Source organism: Centropristis striata, chromosome 9, assembly GCF_030273125.1.
Source record: "Centropristis striata isolate RG_2023a ecotype Rhode Island chromosome 9, C.striata_1.0, whole genome shotgun sequence".
NCBI classification, from domain to species: domain Eukaryota; kingdom Metazoa; phylum Chordata; class Actinopteri; order Perciformes; family Serranidae; genus Centropristis; species Centropristis striata.
In genome coordinates, this window is record NC_081525.1 from 39,036,408 (window position 1) to 39,057,578 (window position 21,171).

Here is a 21,171-nt window from a genome sequence, read left to right on the forward strand (position 1 = left end):
AAAAAAGAAACAAAATGACCAAAAAAAGGAAACAAAATGACCAAAAAGGAAACAAATTGACCACAAAATGATAAAAAAAGACACAAAATGACCTAAAATAGAAACAAAATGACAAAAAAGACACAAAATGACCCCAAAAAAGAAACAAAATTACCCCAAAAAGACACAAAATGACTAAAAAAAAGACATTAAATGACCAAAAAGACTAAAACACATTAACGCATGAACACTTTAACACAGTGGAGACAGAGCTGACTTCCAAAATGATTTGGCGACCCCCAGAAATCATCTCGCGACCCCAATTGGGGTCCCGACCCCAAGGTTGAGAACAGCTGTGTTAGAGTGACATCAATGCCAAAAACTGCAATTCCTCCACTGACCACTAGAGGCTGGCTACAAATGAGAGTCCGTCCTCATTGACACCCACGTTATAATGATCAAAAAATGTCCAACAAACCAAAGAGTTTAACCCAGGAGGTCAGTGTTCATGACCTGAAGAACCACAAGTGACGGTTGTTTGTAGTTTCCCAACTTGACTTCTACACATCCAGCACATGCACAGCCAAGTCCTGTCTACATCACCTATGTAACTAAATCACTTTTGTTGGTTACGTCCATTTATTTTAAAATAACCATAACCAAGTAATTAACCCATAAGAACCCACGGTGACACGGGTGTCACAAACATTTTAAATGTTCTAGTAATGTTCATGTATGTTTTCTCAAGTACATAAGTCTGTTTTTCAGTGTTCTACAGCTACAGTAGCTTGTTGAGAAGCCCTCCAATGAGGCAGTGTTATTTATATTTATTTATTTATTTATTTATTATTGATTTATTATCATTTTGTTACTTAAAAACAAATCTGAAATGGAATTTGTTGTTCAACAGCACTATTAATGTCACAATTTTTACATATGTGGTGGAGATGCAAAGAAAAAGGCAAATTTGTGTTTCTGTAAACAGAAAATATGTCTAGTTTATTCAATTAAAAATAAGAAATGTCATAAACATAAATACCATCAACGCCCAATGTAACGTATATGTCACATCACAGATCTTTGTTATTTAGGGGTAGTATTTTTTTTAAAAAACATCATAAATGTGTTCTATGTGGTCCACTTGTTCTGTGGTGTATCCCCTATAATTTTCCTTTTTAAGGGTTACTGGGTCTGGGTTCTTATGGGTTAATGATGTGTTTAATACAGCGATTGCTACATTTATGTGTTTAGATTTGTTTTTGTGGGTCCCATAGAAAAAAGTTAGATAGTTTGCATTGGATGGAAAGGGGATGAAAAACTGTCATCTGAAGCTGTCAGATAAAAAGTATATAGTGGAGTAAATTACTAACTCTAAGATTTATTGGAGTAAAAACATAAAGTGGCATGAAATGGAAAGTAAAGTACAAGTAACTCAAATTTGCACTCAAGTACAGTACTGTAGTAAATGCATTTAGTTTCATCCCCCCTCCAGTTAACAGTAGACGTGTGCATTAAAATGTTAAACTTTTCCCCCCTAACCCATTCTGATGCCCTCTGTGTTAATGGTGATACAGAGGAGCAGCAGCATGTCAGACCATTAGCTACAGGATGTAAAAACACCCGTCTGTCCTCTTTGTGGATCCTCTCCTTCCGCCGATGTGTTTGGAGTTATCTGAAATAATTAAAGAGGAAGAGATTGGCAGACAGAGAGAGAGAGAGAGAGAGAGAGAGAGAGAGAGAGAGAGAGAGAGAGAGCCTCAGTCAGCCTGAGACAGAGCTACACTTCCTCACCAAATGTAAAAAATATAAACTAATTAGAGAAACATATTTCCAAAAATTTGAATTCGTCAAAAAAGGTTTTTAAAATGGTCAGATGAGGAAAAAGTCGGGGAAGAGTCACAGAGCTGTGGATTAGATTAGCAGCAGTCTATGTTTCTGCCTGACACACAGCTAACAACAACAATAACAAAACGTGCGGTTTGATCGGGATCGGTGTGCTATTACTTTTCTCTACAGAATACGAAAACTGCCCAAAATTTTGCATTGAAATGAATGGGACGGGCGACAAAAAATGAGCGTAAAACAACAATAATTGGAGATTTTTAAACGTCTACTTCTCCGGCATAATTTCACCTAAAGACTCCATTTAAACTATAAACAGTAGACACAAGTCTTGTGTATAGGTGTATTAATCCACGTTTCGATAGGTCATATAGTTTTTTTATCAATCCCTGTTCAATGACCATGATCATTTTTGGAGAAATTCTGAGATTATAATGGGTGTGTATTGCACGGAATGTTCGTGTCACAGTGTGTGACATCATCGCCAGAGTGTAGAGGGAGAGGTAAAATTGTCAAAAAATACATTTTAAAACTGCGCTCCAGGCTGCAAATTCCACTCTACAGAAATTATTTATACATAGAAACGTAGGAAAATTTGTCTTCTCCTTTACAATCCTCTGGTAAAGCTGTCAGAGTTATAGTTTGGGCGTAGGACGCACAGATGCACCACCAACACCACCAACAGCCTCATTGGCTCCCATATTAAAAACGCAGGAAGATTTGTAAAAGAAGGGAGATGTAACAGTTTTTTTAGATCGCTCTAACAAAGCTATTTCTTCATTTTTCTTAAAAAAAAACCATATGTAGACGTTCAGGAAGAACTCGGGACGCTCAAAGTGAAGTCGGATCAATGATAGGTATTATGGTTTTGCCAAAAATGCTTTCTGTTCGAGGCCAGAAATTCCAGTCCACCTCTGGCTGCTGACACTCTTTCATTAACAGGTGGCAGTTAATTCTGTTGATTGCTTTGATCTCACACACACACACGTAACTTTATGTGATTTTAATTACACACACACACACACACACACACACACACACACACACACACACACACACACACACATTTTGAGGTTAAAGGGCATAGTTTGAAATCTCTGAAGAATCTCATCATAGTGTACACACACCGGCAGTAGCCCCCATGGCCCTTTCAGAATTTCCCCAGAGGAAATTTTCTAGTTTTATCTTTTCTTTTTTTTTTGCTGGGACAGTTAGATTGTATAAATTATATATTGATTGTAATTCAATGATTGTAAATATTGCTTTCTTTTATTGTTATTAGTTTTTCCTTTCTTTTAAAATGAATAATAGAATTATAATAATTTATTGTAATTATTGCTTTCTTTATCTTGTTATCTTTTTTTCTGATGCTTGTTTTGGCAAGAGAGAGAGAGAGAGAGAGAGAGAGAGAGAGAGAGAGAGAGAGAGAGAGAGAGAGAGAGAGAGAGAGACACCTGTCTTTGTTGGCATGATGCTGGTGCTCTCTGCTCTCAGCACCTCTGGCCTCTTTCTGTCTCTCTCTCTCTCTTTCTGTCTCTCTCTCTCTCTCTCTCTTTCTGTCTCTCTCTCTCTCCCACTGGCTGATGTAAATAATAATAGTGCCAGTACTGAAAGGACACAGGTGTCAACCATTGTGCTGCTCTGAATGGACCTGGGGGAAGGAGGTCAGAGGTCACAGGGCCACCTCAGCCACAGTTTTTATTCACACTGACGCTGCCTTTCATAGGTTCTCATCTCGCTCCCTCCTCCTCCTCCTCCTCCTCCTCCTCCTCCTCCTCCTCCGTCTCTCTCTCCTTTTATTATCATAGCTCAATGTTTTGTGAAAACTTTTCAGAGGTCATGAACAAGCTCGGTATTCAGGAAGATTAACATTCTTTTGAAAATGAATCGGCTCAGATCAATGGCTGATTTCTACTCAAAGAGCCAATAAATTAAGGAAATTTGATTTTAAGGTCATAGACAATAAATGCTAATATGAATGGGATTCCTTTATACTAGCCTAGTTGCATGAAACAAGACATGTTCATGATTGTTTCATTATGTTTTGTTTTCAAGTTACTACAGTAACACTTAGCTTTATTCCTCACTGCTACACTGTAAAACCCATTGTTGCTTGTTTGTTATTATAACAAAATGTTCCTTTTCAATACAACAAGATTTGTGCAAAATATCATTTTAACCTAAACTATTGAGTCAAAGCAGGATTCATTTGAAGTTACTCCTTTGCCTTTGTTGTCTTGACATAAAATTATTTTGCAGCATTGACACTCAAATATTTAAATTGAAACAATAAGTTGGGTTTTACAGTGTATATGCTGCAGTCAGTGGTGGAATGTAACTAAGTACATTTACTCAAGTACTGTACTTAAGTACAATTTTGAGGTACTTGTACTTTACTTGAGTATTTATGAAACTTTATACTTCTACTCCACTACATTTAAGAGGCAAATATTGTGCTTTTTACTCCACTATATTCAGCTAGAAGCTAAACATGATTCATTTAAAGTTATCACACAGGTTGGTTTGTTTTTATAAATTAAAGCACATTAACAGTATATTGAATAAATAAAATTAGTCCTATATTGAAATGCTGTATTCATAAATGCATAAATAATAATAATAATCCAATAATATATTTTGAATATCTGCCCAACAAGTACTTTTGCTTTTGATACTTTAAGTACATTTTGATGCTGATATTTTTGTACTTTTACTTCAGTAAGTTTTGAATGCAGGACTTTTATTTGTAGTGGAGTAATTTCACAGTGTGGTATTAGTACTTTTACTGAAGTGAGAGCTCTACTTCTTTCACCAAACTGATGTACAGTATGTTGAAAAAGTTGGCGAGTTTATTTTCCCTAAAATTACCGAGAGCTAGGTAAGAACAATTTAACAAAAAATCATACCCGGACAGTCATACCCCGTGGCCATCCCATTGATTTTTTTTCCTATTGGTTTGTTCCAAGTCACGTGACTTTCAAGGTTCCGGCGGTCAGAACAAAAAACATGGCGGACAGTTCTCTCATTTTTAGTGAAAAAATTTATATTTTGACTTAGTTATGCATAAAATGGATTTTGATCACATTTCTAGCGAGAAATATATGATTTATTTTCTAAATCTTCACTCAGTGAATGTACATAATCACTTTGTATGTTGGAATAGCCACGGGATATGACTGTCATTAACTCGTATTGTAGCGAAATCCGTGTCAGTTTCACGGAAATTTGAGTGATTCCGTGTCTATTCCACGGATTTTGAGTTAAGCGAAATCTGTGGCTATTTCACGGATTCCTGTGAGACCATGTTGGAATTTACAATTAAAATGTGCATTGTGCATTTTGCATGTAAAGTTCATTTTAGTACTTTCAATTGCTTGTTTCATCTTCTTTCCAGGAATAGAAAAAGTCTCCCTGTGTCACATTTGCACTGAAATACAGAAATAATATGGTACCTTCACACAGGAGGCTCCTGAGTCCCATTCTCACCAGTTGGTCACCCAGTCCTGAGCCAGCGGGTGATAAATGTGACACACACATATGCACTTAATGCACACACAAGCCTGCGAACATGCATGACATGAAGCATGTGTGTGTACATCAAGGCCGCTCTTTCTGCAATGCTCAAAGCAAGTGATGGATGAAGCCGGACGGAGATTTGTGGAGCAGTGTCCTTTGTGCTCAAAGAAGCAGGACAGGAAAGAATCATAAATTGGGACTGGTGCATGAATGTGGAGGTTCACTGTACTATTGCCATGGATAGGTGACTATTTATGGTCTGAAACATGACGTTTCTGCTGCATCAGCAAACGCAAATATAAAAGCGAGGACATAGCATGTGCTATCTGGGAAAAGGTTATTATATAGACTTATTTTACATGTCGTTTCATTTTACTACTGTAGCGCACATACAGATAGTCTTTCTTTATCGGTCGACATAGAGATTAAATAATATGCTGTATCACGGACATTAAAGCAGAATTCAACCTCCATTACAAACCTCTGTAAGTAAGTAAGAGTCCAATTGGCCAATCAGTCTGCCAGCTTTCAAGTTTTATGTGTAGTCAGTAAAGCAGGCAGCCTCAGCTTTGGTCCTGGCCTTGGCTGTTTGCAGTCATAATGAAAATGTTTGATCTTGATATAGAGCCCAGTGTAAAACCCTGCGGAAAAAAACTCCATGATGCTAAACCAATAGGATGGATATTATGTAAGTGTAGTGTGGTTTTATATGCAGCATGCATGGCAGTGAAAAAAAAAAAGTGTTTTATTTATGGACTGCATTTTTTTATTTCAGTTGGACAATGACTTCAGGTTGACACCAACTGTAAATAAAATGTTAATGAATAAACATTCATTTAATTTCCACATTATTTTTTGTCTGTAGAAGACACAAGGGGCTGGTGGTGTAGACCAGCTGTTCTCAACCTTGGGGTCGGGACCCCAATTGGGGTCCCGAGATGATTTCTGGGGGTCGCCAAATCATTTTGGAAATCAGCTCTGTCTCCACTGTGTTAAAGTGTTCATGTGTTAATGTGTTTTAGTCTTTTTGGTCATTTTTGTGTCTTTTTTGGTCATTTTGTGTTTTTTTTCGTCATTTTGTGTCTTTTTTTGATCATTTTGTTGTCAATTTGTGTCTTTTTTGGTCATTTTGTGTCTTTTTTTGATCATTTTGTGGTCAATTTGTGTCTTTTTTGGTCATTTTGTGGTCAATTTGTGTCTTTTTTGGTAATTTTGTGTCTTTTTTGATCATTTTGTGGTCAATTTGTGTCTTTTTTGGTCATTTTGTGCCTTTTTTGATCATTTTGTGGTCAATTTGTGTCTTTTTTGGTCATTTTGTGCCTTTTTTGATCATTTTGTGGTCAATTTGTGTCTTTTTTGGTCATTTTGTGTCTTTTTTGATCATTTTGTGGTCAATTTGTGTCTTTTTTGGTCATATTGTGCCTTTTTTTGATCATTTTGTGGTCAATTGTGTCTTTTTTGGTCATTTTGTGTCTTTTTTTGATCATTTTGTGGTCAATTTGTGTCTTTTTTGGTCATTTTGTGCCTTTTTTTGATCATTTTGTGGTCTATTTGTGTTTTTTTTCGTCATTTTGTGCCTTTTTTTGATCATTTTGTGGTCAATTTGTGTCTTCTTTTGATAATTTTGTGGTCAATTTGTGTCTTTTTTGGTCAATTTGTGTCTTTTTTTTAGTCATTTTGTGTCTTTTTTGGTCAATTTGAGTCCTTTTTTGCTTAATGTTATGTAATTTTTGTGTGAATAATAACTGTGAATAACAAAGTGAATACATGCAAGGATGCAGCAAGGTTTCAGTGTTTGATACTGTACTTTGTGTTGTGGGTGGATGCTCCTCAGCCTATAAGATCCATGCTTGGTGGAGATGGAGATGCTGGAGAAGGGTGAGAGGATTTATTACCTAGCATTAGGAACACTAATCTGTTGCAGGTGTTTCTGGCTGTTCTCCCAGGCCATGGCTGCTCTCCTCCCCGGGAGGCCCCACCATATTTGTGTGTGTGACAGAGAAAGACAGAAGGAGCGAGCAGAGATTTTTCTTTCCACGGCATTTGCAAAAGGGATTATACCATCTTCACAATCCTCTCAAATCATCAAGAGAGCCAAGATAAGGACAAAGAGAACATGTAAAGCAATGACTCCCTCCCATCAGTCATATAAGTCGAAAGACCACAAAGTGAAGTGCAAAAAAAACTTTTATATGAAAGATTCAACGCCATTTACTCTACACTGCAACAAAAGAAAAGTTGGGTGAACTCAAAATTTCAAGGCAACAAACTTCGGTATAATTTTAAGTTGGACAATTAAACTAAATATTTTAAGTTTTATTTTTTGAGTTTGCTCAACTCTGAATTCAGATTTTTGTCAACTCAACTGTAAATTGTACTAACTTATAATTTTACATTGTAATAACTTTTAATCCTTACTTCTGCTAACTTCTGCAATGTGCTGAATTGGCACGATTGTAACGCCGCTATGAAATGTCAGCTAATGTTGCCACCACAATTTTGAGTTAGCATTGATACGCTAATGGCTACTCTTGTTGCTGTAACAAGCGGCGACGCTAGCATCAGTTAGCTGCTAGCATCAGTTAGCCGCTAGCGTCAGTTGGCCGCTAGCATCAGTTAGCCGCTAGCTTTCACTAACGACCAAATTTCACCTCTTTTCACAACAAAGAAATAAGAGTTATTACAGCGCCGCTAGCATCAGTTAGCCGCTAGCATCAGTTAGCCGCTAGCTTTCGCTAATGACCGAATTTCACTGCTTTCCTGCATTTCAAAACAAAGAAATAAGAGTTATCAGAACTATTGTCCCTTGTTGTGAACCCCAACTTAAAGATATAAGTAACAACAACTCAGCAACTTGTTTTTGAGCAGACAACTGGCTTCCTTTGTTGTGCTAACTTACATTATTGCCCTAAATGTCAATAATTTATATTTCCAAGTTTTACCAACTTAAATCACTGTTTTAGGCCAAAAAATACAAGTTGGCTTTTCGTTATGCATCTTGGTGAAAGTGCCCTTCATTTTGTTTCCCAACTTTTTCAAATCGCACTCAGCATTTGTTTTTGACAATGACAACTCACTCTGGGTATACAGTAGAAAACCGCTTTATCAGCAGGGTACAACCTCTAGGGTGTATTACAATGAAGAAGAGACCACCAGGATGGATTGAGCCAACAGCTTCACAGGAAGCCTGCGGTGCTTTTGGGGGATGATGAACAAAGACACAAAGGAACCCACTGAGAAAGTCCTGCTCTGTAGGAAGTCTGCAACGCCTACTGTGGCCAGCTTTTGGAAAGACGGAACTGAGTGAAATAGAGAAGAATGGAGATGGAGAGGAACCCAAGGGTGGAGAACAGAGAAGACAGGAAAAGGAGGGAGGGTTAGGATTGATATGGTGATGGGGTTTTAAAAAAAAAAGAAACATCAGATGATTCAATCCGTGAACACTCAGAGTTCCCAGTTATTCTGTCAGCCAAATATATCACTATTTAAGATATTCTATTTATTTATTTATTTAAAACTAATTCACGACATTGAAAAACAAATATATGAGAGTCTGCTGCTCAGGATTTTTACTTCACTGGAATCTGACTTTACTACTTTGGCACTACTGCCCTCATGTGGACATTAAAAGTACTATTCCATTCAGATTCATGTCTCATTTTCAACCATCATAGTAATGAATATGTCCTTGGTTCCTATAGGTGTGTATGACTGAATGTTTTAATTACAAAATTAAAAAAATGTTTTCGAATGGAATGGAATGGAATTTAATTTTAAGGTTGTCCTTTTGGACCACAATGAAAAATTGTTGACATTGTATATTTCTGCGAACCACAGATACGTTGATTAAACATTTTGGTCAAGTTTAACCCTTTATCAGGCAAAGAACTATATTTGGTAACTTCAGGTAATATTTCGAGAAAAAATTTGCAAATTTACTGGATTAAAGTGGCAAATCTACAAGAAAAAAATTGCAGATTTAAGAGATCTAAAGTGGCAAATCTGCGCGAAAAAAGTTGCAGATTTACGTGAAAAAAGTGGGAAAAAAGCTACTTTTTTCTCCCAGATTCACCACTTTTTTCTCGTGGATTTGCCACTTTAATCTCGTAAACTTTCTTCTCAAAATATTATTCTCGTATGTTTTTTTTTACACATTCTGGCAGTATGTAATATCCTCCAACATTTTCTAGGGTTGAAATTTGGAATTTGCATGTATTTCAATGAGTGTCCTATTAAGGGTTAAAGCTTAATTTAAGTTTAATATTATTTATGTAATTAACTGGGACACCCCCTTAAATGTGTGAAGACATCAGGCTGACAATAGCATAATGTAAATATATAATATATATATAATGTAGTAGGTGTGTGAATGATCAACAATCAATATTATCGGCAGAAATAGAGGGCCCCGAAATTGAATTTTGCTCAGGGCCCCATGGAGGCTTGGGCTGGCTCTGATAATAGCGCACCAATAATAATATATTGGTGCGATGATAATAATAACACCAATTAGCATTATTAACCCATTGAAGCCTGGAAAGCGGATACGTCGTTTTGTAGTATTTGTATAAGCTCTCAAATACTTTTTGAATTTCATTTCTATCTGCTACAGAGGCTGAAAAATCTATTATTTAGTAGGAAGCGTTGACACTTCTGTTGAATTTCCAGAAAAACTTCAGGTTTTAGGGGCTTATTTTAAAATCACCCAGAGATTTCACAGGCGTTTTAGGCGTCAATGGGTTAAAGGGAAGAAATAATTGACAGAAACAACGTGTCCAAACTGTTTTTGAGGAGTTTATATTTACAGAGTGAACCTTTATTTCATGGAATGCGGCTGTAGGAGTTCTGGATGATATAGTTTGAGATGTAAGGGAACAAGTCTTTGCTCAGAGACACATAGTAGGTGAACCAGGGGTAGAAGAGCTCCGGCTGCCTGGTGGCTCCTGTCATGATGATGTTCAGGGCTGTGTCTGTTGCCGGGTAGGCTGGGACATCAGTGATCCCCCTAGGACCAAGAAACAAGCTGATGATTACACTCTGGCTACTGATCTTACCACCAGACACTTAGGCCCGTTTACACCAGGACGCTCGCAGGTAAAAAGGACAAAATATTTTCTCTGAAGTGCCTTTCGTTTAGACCAGGGGTCTCAAACTCAAATTACCTGGGGGCCACTGGAGGCAGTATCAAAATGACCAAAAAAAGACACAAAATTACAAAAAAAAAGACACAAAATGACAGAAAAAAAAATAAATTACTTAAAAAAGACACAAAATTACAAAAAAAGACAAAAAATTACTTTAAAAAAAGACACAAAATTACAAAAAAGACACAAAATTACAAAAAAGTACACAGAATTACCAAAAAAAAGACACAAAATGACCCAAAAAAAGACACAAAATGACAGAAAAAACTAAATTACTTAAGAAAAGAAACAAAATGACCAAAAAAGACACAAAATTACCAAAAAAAGTAATTAAAGGGACCTTCCACACACAAGATGGTAAAGTGCCATTCATATAAAACTCACATTAAACTTTCATATCAAGGTGGGGGCCACAAAATATTGTCAGGAGGGCCGCAATTGGCCCGCGAGTTTGAGACCCATGGTTTAGACAGTGACGGCGTTTTTAATAATAAAATTGAAGTTGTGCGTTATGATGGAATTGAAAAACATGACAAAGGAAATGCGGTTGCAATCTAACAGGCATTTTGAGTAAGACAAAATGAGTAAAAACCAAAGTTTAAAGGGTCAAATCTCCCAAAGATATTCCCGTTGGGGTATTTTCCAAGCGACCGTGGTGCAGTTCGCTAAAGGATAACGTTAGCATTTCACTTCTGTCAGCTGCATTAACGCTAACACCATAAAAGTGGTGTTCATTTATGGAGATTATCCAGCAGAACAAAACGTGTAAACATCAGAAACGTGTGTTTGCCACAGAGCTTATTTTCTGCAATGATATAAAATCCAATGCAGAAATCACACTGCAAAAAAGGTGTGTCTAAAAACAAGATAAAAACACTGATGCCCCGTTTACACCAGGACGCTCGCGGGTAAAAACGACAAAATATTTTATCGGAAGTGCCTTTCGTTTAGACGGTGACGGCGTTTTTGGGGCTTAAAAACGCAAAAATCTGAAACCACCTTCCAAAGTGGAAAAGTTAAATCCTCTCCTCCGTAGCGTGTCGTCTACACTGACAAGACACAAAGGTAACACTTTACAATAACCAACTAAGTAGTGTTTATAGATGGTTTATAGACCAATTATTAAACATTTTCAAAGTGCTATACATATTTAATCTTTAAATATTTTCAACCAATTTCTCAAAGGTTTATTAATCATTTCAAAATCATTAAAATACTTAATATGGTGTTAAAAATGTTAAAATGAGTGCAAATAAAACTATTAATTAACTATTAATTATAATTCAATTGTTTTTTAATGGGAAAGTAACTATAAACTTACATTAATATACCATTTATAAATTATTTAGTTAGTTAAACATTAATAACTTATGTATTTACCATTCTAAATGGCCTATATACGGTTTATAAATGATGATTAAACATTAATAACTATCAGTTTACCATTTATAAATGATGGATATTGTAAAGTGTTTCCGACACAAAACTCTGATCTGATCTGCTCACGTCACGTATGTGTTTACGTCACATACATGCTCCAGGACAGGAAATAAAGAAACGTGGGATTATTTCCATGGTGGGACCTTCAAGCTGCTCTGGCAGCTCTAATAAACTTACAGGAGTCTTTCCACCAAATGTCCAGGATATGTACAGATAGTATTAGTGAACAGAGAAGGATCTGGAATTACCTCCATCACATTCTGGATGCAGCGATTGGTGGGAGGAGCCAGACGGCTGTGAACGAGACCTGGGAGATCTAGTGATGGAGGAGAACTTTGTGGAAGGAGTAGCTGATGAAAATGTGTGGCGTGAAAACTTCTGCATGCCCAAAGATGCTCTTATGGCTTTAAGTGATGCCGCCTGGCTGCATACAATCACATTTCACACACTTTTGCGTCACCGTGTGCAGCAGATTTCCTCCCGAAAACGCTCGTCTAAACGAGGAATAAAAAGTGAAGACGCGACGCCACTTTTGCGTCTTCTGTTCAGACCGTCCTCGTGTAAACGTAGCCTTAATAACACTGACTGCTCTCTTGACTTACCTGACTTTGTCCATAGCTGATTCAGTATCAATGAGCCCCAGTGTACATATAGAGATGGACACATTGCTCTTCTTCATAACCAGCTCATGCTGAAGGGACCCAAAGAAACCATTCAAGGCAAATTTTGTTGAGGCATATGGTGCAACGAAGGGAGTCTGCATTCTACCTGTGAAACATCCATCCATACATCTATTACAGTCAGGCTTTTTAATGCATTTTAGATGTAAAACATATTAAACAACACATCTGGTTGGAGATCTTCTTGATCAGTCATCAGTGTGTGTAAGTGGACTACATAGAACACATTTCAGATTTTTTTTTTTTTTTTAAATATGACCCCTAAATGTCAAAGATCTGTGATGTGACATAAAAGTTACAATGGGCGTTTATGGCATTTATGTTTATGATATTTCTTATTTAAAAAAAAAAAAAAATAGACACATTTTCAGCTTACAGAGACACAAATTTGCCTTTTTCTTTTGCATCTCTAAAAATCTAAAATACAAGACATGTTTTCAGTTATTTCACACTTTTTTTGTTAAGTACATAATTCCATATGTGTTCATTCATAGTTTTGATGCATTCAGTGAGAATCTACAATGTAAATAGTCATGAAAATAAAGAAAAACACATTGAATGAGAAGGTGTGTCCAAACTTTTGGTCTGCACTGTATGCATATAAGTTTCAATGTTTTTTTATTTATTTAAATGTTTAAAAATGATATGGCAAACATACCTAAAAGCGATGAAACAACCACCAGGGATCCTTTGTTTTGCTCAAGGGAGGGCAAAGCTTTCCAAGCCATCTGAATGTAGCTGAAGAAATTAACCTTTGGGAAGCGCAAATACCAGAGAGCCAGAGGGTCACAGATCAGGACGCTAAGTTATGATGGTTGTATGCATACAGCAGTATATACTCTGTTAGAGCAGTTGGAGTACTACGGAAGCGCATTGCATTCACTGGATAAAAAAAAAAAAATAGACACCTTTTCTCGTAATTACGAGATCCTGATCTCATAATTACAAGATCCTCGTAAGATAAAGAAAAAGGAAACGTCTGTAAATCCTCTCTCAGTGGCAATGATGGCGCTATCGCAGTTAATCTGCTACTACTACCTTCTCGGTTTGAGACACTGGGAAATACTGATGTTTCGTAAAAATGAGGATGGTATTAATATTAGTATGTCAACACTGTGCAGGCATCTCAAGTTGTTAGGACTGTTCAGACTGTTCTTTGTGTGGTTTGGTTGAAGTGGTGAAAGTAGCAGAAGCACTAAAGTTAACATGCCCCATTTTCGTGTTTTTGTTACATGCCCATATAATTTAGTCGGGATTGAACTATGTTTCGTTTGGGTGGCAATGCTTGATAACGGCTTTTAGCTGAGTTTCTCCCCGTCATTTTGATATGTTACCTGTTAGGATTGGTGCTTCTTAGCAGACACTGTTCGTCTGTATTGTGCATGCATCTCACGCTGTCCCCCGTAAGGGGTACTCTCGGTTTGATTTCGTAATTATGAGATCCTCATCTCATAATTACGAGATCAGGATCTCATAATTACGAGAAAAGATCTCGTAATTATGAGATAAGGTGTCAATTTTTTTTTTATCCAGTGAATGCAATGCGCTTCCGTAGAGGACAGACCATGAATAAAAAGGAAAAGTATGTGACGGACTAGCAAAAAGCTGCACTACCTTCATCAGCCACTTGGTGTGCTCCACATCTCCGTCCCACATGCTGAAGGGAGTCGGGCCGATGTGGTTGAGAACCAGATAATCCAAGCCTCCGAGCTTCTCCAGAGCAAAGTCAACGGCGTTGTCGGCGTCTGACTCGCTCGCCATGTCTGCTGCTACATAGAGCGCTTTCTGGGCTCCCAGACTCAGGCACTTATCTGCAACCTTTAAGCAACGATCAGAGAATGGAGCCAATTCAGTTGCAAAAAAAGAGCAAAAAAAAAAAACAGTTGTTGCTTCATGCAGGCACACCAAGAATGCTATCTGTCCAGAATATGTCTTATGCTACCTATACACCAGAAGACTTTGAAAAGATTTGGAAAGATTCCTGCAAGACTCTCAGCTCACACCTGCTCACATCTAAAGACATGATATGATATGAAACAGATTACTACACTGTAAAACATAATCTGTTTAATTTACGGAAAAATACCGGCAGCTGTGGTTGCCAGAATTTCACCGTAAAAAATACAGTGAGTGGATTGTCAATTCTAAATTTAAATGTAAATATCAGCAAAAACTAATTTAGACTGAATAATCCTGTTATTTTTAGGGTTATTGTGTCATTCATTCACACATCATGGTATTTCTCCATAAATTTTGCATGAAAATGTTATATTTTTACAGCAAAACTGTGTGTTTCTTCCAGTTTATGACAGAAAAAGTAAAAGGTTTGTGCTATTCTTTGATTTACGGTAATTAATGGTGTCTAATACGGTGATGTACAATTTTTAATTTTACGCCCTATTTCTGATGTATTTGACAGAGTTTTACTGTTATTTCTACAAACATTTTTTACAGTGTACCTTACACGTAACCATGGAGATGACGGGAGCGCCGTGAATCCAGTAAAACTCCTAGATTTACTAAAGACTTTCAGTTTGTAGTCTGGGACTGGGGAAATCGTTTGGTGTAAGCCCGGCATTTCTCATCTGATGGACTCAGAAAAGAATGATAAGCACTTATTGGTTCATACAGTTATTTATTTTTAAGTTCACTGACCTGCTGCAACACTTTCTCCCTTCTTGCTGTAATTACTATCTGAGCACCGAAGCGGGCGTAGTGATAAGCCATTTGTTCACCGATACCCGTACTGGCACCAGTCACCAATACCCTGGCTCCTCTGAGAGACTCTGAAAAATACATGAAACACACAAAAACCTACTTAAATGTGCTGTGGCCACTAGCCTGGGTTTACCCAGACTGCCTTGCACGCTCGATTTCATTTCGAACTGCGAAAGGGTCTGGAAACCAGGGAGGTTTCTTATTCCTGTTTTAGGATCCAATCACAGAGCGGGGAGGGACGGCAAGACGATGACGCGTACTACTCGGCAGACGGAAACTTGTAGTTTTCTTACGGATCCAACATGGCTGGAAGCAAAATCTGTCAGAATATAAAAAAGGTTCAAGGGAAATGAGACTGGTCCAGACTTCAAAGACACAAATTGAGCAAAAAAGACACAAAATGACCAAAAAAAGACGCAAAATTACCAAAAAAGACACAAAATTACCCAAAAAAGACAAAAAAAGGCAAAAAAATACAAAAAAGGACCAAAAAAAGTAAACAAAATTCCAAAAAAAGACACAAAATGACCAAAAAAAGACACCATATGACCAAAAAAGTACTTAAAAAACGACAAAAAATGAGCAAAAAAGACACAAAATGACCAAAAAAAGATGCAAAATTACCAAAAAAGACACAAAATTACCCAAAAAAGACAAAAAAAGGCCAAAAAATACAAAAAAGGACCAAAAAAAGTAAACAAAATTTAAAAAAAAGACACAAAATGACCAAAAAAAGACACCATATGACCAAAAAAGACAAAAAATTACTTAAAAAACGACAAAAAATGAGCAAAAAAGACACAAATTGACCACAAAATGATAAAAAAGACACAAAATGACAAAAAAAAGGACACAAATTGACCACAAAATGATAAAAAAGACACAAAATGACCAAAAAAAAGACACAAAATTACCAAAAAGACTAAAACACATGAACACTTTAACACAGAGCTGACTTCCAAAATGATTTGCCGACCCCCAGAAATCATCTTGCGACCCCAACTGGGGTCCCGACCCCAAGGTTGAGAATAGCTGCTCTAATAAACGGAGGAAAAAAAATCTCAGCATAATTTGTAAATGCCTATATGACCCCCAAATATTCCACAATTTACAAATTGATTTCTGCAATGGACGTGCACAAAATGCTGTTATCTCAGATAAAATATGTTCCCAACTGCTCGAGGGATTAAGATAAACCAACCAAAGTCCCTGACAGGTTGTTTACGTTGACACTTAGATACAGATACATTGCTCATTGGACTCTTGGACATATAGCCACAATCTAATGGTTAAATCAGATATCAAGTTTATTGAATAATCTAAACCACACTGTTTATGTCTGGGAGCAAAGTGCTACTTTCAGGAAACGTCCTTTGTATGTCTGTAGAAACAGAAGTCTGTAGTAGTAAATGTGTAGTGTGTACATTTTTGAAATATTATCTTCTCTTGTTTCTAGGAATGATATATTTAATGTTATCAGTCCTTTAAAATGAACATGGGGCTACAGCGGTTAGCACTCTTGCCTCACAGCAAGAGGGTTAAGCGGATAAGCGGTGAAGGAGAATGAACGAATGAATGAATGAATGAATGAATGAATGAATGAATAAAATGAACATCACAATGAAATAAACAAGACTTGAATCTAGTAAATGAGACAATAAACTTATTAGGAAAATGTTTACTGATCTTGCATCAAGTGAGAAGTACGGTGGTTTTCTCATAGACTCCTATGTAATCTGACTTCTTTTTGCGACCAGTGGAGTCACCCCCTGCTGGCCATTATTAAGAATGCAGGTTTAACCCTTTATCAGGCAAACAACTATATTTGGTAACTTCAGGTAATATTACGAGAAAAAAGTTGCAAATTTACTAGATTAAAGTGTCAAATCTGTGCGAAAAAAGTGGGAAAAAGCAACTTTTTTTCTCCCAGATTCACCACTTTAAATCTCATAAATCTGCGCATTTTTTTCTCGTAGATTTGCCACTTTAATCTCGTAAACTTTTTTCTCAGAATATTATTTTCGTATGTTTTTTTTTCCACATTCTGGCTGTATGTAATATCCTCCAATATTCTCTAGGGTTGAAATTTGGAATTTGCAAGTATTTCAATGAGTGTCCTATTAAGGGTTAAAGTGGTGAATCTGGGAGAAAAAAGTTGCTTTTTTTCCCACTTTTTTCTTGTAAATCTGCAACTTTTTTCGCACAGATTTGCCACTTTAAATCTCTTAAATCTGCAAAATACTTGCAAATTCCAAATTTCAACCCTAGGGAATATTGGAGGATATTAGATACTGCCAGAATGTGAAAAAAAAACATACAAAAATAATATTTTGAGAAAAAAGTTTACGAGACTAAAGTGGCAAATCTACGAGAAATTTTTTTGCAGATTTATGAGATTTAAAGTGGTGAATCTGGGAGAAAAAAGTTGCTTTTTTCCCACTTTTTTCTTGTAAATCTGCAACTTTTTTTGCACAGATTTGCCACTTTAAATCTCTTAAATCTGCGACTCTTTTTCTTCTAGATTTGCCACTTTAATCTAGTAAATTTGCAACTTTTTTCTCGAAATATTACCTGAAGTTACCAAATATAGTTCTTTGCCTGATAAACGGTTAATGCATTTCCACATTGGCAGTAACATAACTTTATCTTAAAAAGGTTAAAAAAAAAGTTGTTGAAATCAAATGTTTCGTATTCCTAAATTGGTATAATGTTGCAATTGTTGAAAAATTCCTACACACTAGCCCATTGACTAAAACCATATAATTTCATTACTTGCAGAAAGTTGCCTGTACACTGGCTCCTCTCAGCATGGATCAATGCTACGTTCTCTCTCTGGTTCGGCCTCAGTCACAAGCGGAAAGCATGTCAGATTATCACCAATTACTCGCTCAGTTTGGGCTTCCTTTCCTAAATTTCCTCAGGGGAGCTTTAAACTTTAATCCTCATCATTATTATACGCAGATATTTTTGAGCAATGCAGAGCAGGAAGCATCCAGTCAGTCACTCCAGCAGCTACATGATGAGTTTACATGCACCATATATTCAAATGTGGACGTTGTAGTTGAGGCGGTCCCATTATGTGGTCTGAAAAAAAAAGAAATCACAGTTTTTTATTTGCTTCAAACCTCTTGTATTCCTATTTATACTGTTATACATGCATTTGAGCATGAAATATGTTAAGTTACTGCACTGTAAACATATTTAAAATTGCAGTTTCATCATATCTGGTTTAGTGCACGGTCCTATATGTGGCCCTGTGGTAGTGAACATGAAAAATTGTGGCCCCCTGCAGCATTTAAGTTGCCCATCCCTGGTCTACAGGCTTCATATTGCAGACATAAGTCAGATATTTGGTAGGTAGAAAAAAGTTGCAAATTTACTAGATTAAAGTGGCGAATCTACAAGAAAAAAAGTCGCAGATTTAAGAGATTTGAAGTGGCAAATCTGATCAGATTTTTTTTCCGATTTATGAGAAAAAAGTGGGAAAAAAGCAATTTTTTCTCCCAGATTCACCACTTTAACACTTAATAGGACACTCATTGAAATACTTGCAAATTCCAAATTTCAACCCTAGGGAATATTGGAGGATATTACATACAGCCAGAATGTGTAAAAAAAAACATACAAAAATAATATTTTGAGAAAAAAGTTTACGAGACTAAAGTGGCAAATCTACGAGAACATTTTTTGCAGATTTATGAGATTTAAAATGGTGAATCTGGGAGAAAAAAGTTGCTTTTTTCACACTTTTTTCTCGTAAATCTGCTACTTTTTTCACGCAGATTTGCCACTTTAAATCTCTTAAATCTGAGACTTTTTTCTTGTAGGTTTGCCACTTTAATCTAGTAAATTTGCAACTTTTTTCTCGAAATATTACCTGACTCTAACTACCAAATATAGTTCTTTGCCTGATAAAGGGTGCATGTATAACAGTATAAATAGGAATACAAAAGGTTTGAAGCAAATAAAAAACTGTGATTTCTTTTTTTTTTCAGTGCAAGAACAGCAGACCAACATTAATTGCAAGAAGTAATTTTGTGCATTTTTACACTGCACTCATAAGATAGTTGTACTGAGGGCCACTTCAAGTGATGGTGAGGGCCTTATGCGGCCCCCGGGCCTCCAGTTGCCCATCCCTGCTGTAGACCATGATGTGAAATAAAAAGTGATGGTAACACTTTACAATAACCATCATTTATAGATGGTAAATAGACCATTTATAAATGGTAAACAGATAGTTTATTAATGTTTAATCATCATTTATAAACCGTATATAGGCCATTTAGAATGGTGAATAGAAAATGTAATAATGTTGAACTATAATTTATAAATGCCAAATAGATTACTTTACCATAAACAAACATAATTATTAGTTTATTAATAGCTTTACACTCGTTATAACATTTTTAACACCATATTAAGTATTTAAATGATTTCAAAATGATTCTTATGCCTTTAAGAAATTGCTTGAAAACATTTAAAGATTAAATATGTATAGAATTTTGTAAATGGTTAATAATAATTGGTTTAAAAACCATCTATAAACATCACTTAGATGGTTATTGTAAAGTGTTACCAAAGTGATTGCTTATTAAAGATGAATTGCATTTTAGAAACTAAAACGAATAATTTTTTATAATTATTTATAATCACAATTCTGTTTTGTGTGACATATTACAGTCCTAAATCAATGCAATATTGTTCTTTTGATTATATATATGATATTATTGTCATAGACTTCATAAATGGCTGCTTATCAGTAAAGAGATACAGTGAAAGCTTCTGATTGGTCGTCATATGCTAGTAATTTTTAAAACATTTAAATAAATTAGCTGTATGTAGGCTTAGTAATCAAATAATATTGAACATTTTTAGTAAGAACGTTTATAAATACTATACTTTTTGTCCAATATTATATTGAGGATTAGGGAAATTCCTTGCATTCCTTCTTTCCTTTTTCTGGACAAAGTACAGCACCGGGTGTGTCAGTGGCTCTGTCATAAAGGGCAACATTTGTGTTCAAGCATTAAAGCCCTTTCTTTGCAGCATTTGTTAGTTCTTCAACCAATAAAATAGATTGAAGATCAACAAAACATAGATCTGGAAGGAGTATAAAACATATTAAAAAACACCAGAAATGCATTTTGCGTTCTATAGAAAGCTTACCATTCATTTTCCTGAAGTTTAAATATAATACTTCTACAAAACACACAAGTAGATTTACTTTGAAGCATTTAAAGCAATTAGCTTATTTAGATAAATCCACTTTATATACTGCAGCTTTCTTACCTGCATTAAAACTGGGTGCAGTCCACTTGACAGCTAGGAAAGCAACACATACACTAGCAAATAGGATTTTTGTGAAAGTTCCCATTTTGTAAACTTCTTTTTTTAGGTTTTTAGCACCAAAGAGAGCCCAGACTTCTACAACTACAGTCTCTACAAATGCCTTGCTCTAGGAAAATGAGGCAAGAGCTGCCTTTTATGTAATCACCCTGCCATGTGTAAAGGGGGAGTGTACTTCAGATAAGACTTTTATTATTGAACTAAGGGAACTGGAATCTGGCCAGGCTGAGGGCGGGACCACAGAGAGGACAACTTCCTGTCAACTTCCGTGTGTTGTATTCTATTTTATACAGTCTATGGTTGAATTAACTCTCAAACGCATGTCGCTTTGGGTAAAATCTACTGCTTGATCCACTCGAAAAGGTTCAGCCCTCCTTTTATATTTTAAAAAAATCTTCATATACAGTACTGTGCAAAAGTCTTAACCCTTTATCAGGTAAAGAACTATATTTGGTAGTTAAAGTCAGGTAATATTTCGAGAAAAAAGTTGCAAATTTACTAGATTA

The 21,171-nt window shown here is 36.1% G+C and overlaps 1 protein-coding gene across 1 annotated transcript; it reads right to left on the reverse strand.

Moving 5' to 3' along the window:
* Positions 1-10,111: 10,111 nt before the first annotated feature.
* Positions 10,112-21,159, reverse strand: hsd11b1la (hydroxysteroid (11-beta) dehydrogenase 1-like a). Its single transcript, XM_059342019.1, has 6 exons — positions 20,609-21,159; positions 15,257-15,387; positions 14,216-14,419; positions 13,260-13,353; positions 12,524-12,689; positions 10,112-10,342 (listed from the first exon to the last, which is right to left on the reverse strand). The coding sequence occupies exons 1-6, from the start codon at positions 20,691-20,693 to the stop codon at positions 10,159-10,161; spliced, it is 864 nt and encodes a 287-aa protein (XP_059198002.1). The 5' UTR covers positions 20,694-21,159; the 3' UTR covers positions 10,112-10,158.
* Positions 21,160-21,171: the final 12 nt, after the last annotated feature.

Bases quoted from the DNA above. Each gene is read 5' to 3' on its own strand.
- hsd11b1la (XM_059342019.1), bottom strand. From the start codon at position 20,693: ATGGGAACTTTCACAAAAATCCTATTTGCTAGTGTATGTGTTGCTTTC. The intron at 15,388-20,608 runs GTAAGAAAGCTG...TGTATTTTTCAG, and splicing joins TGCACCCAGTTTTAATGCAG to AGTCTCTCAGAGGAGCCAGG. The intron at 10,343-12,523 runs GTAAGTCAAGAG...TCTTGGTCCTAG, and splicing joins TCAGCTATGGACAAAGTCAG to GGGGATCACTGATGTCCCAG.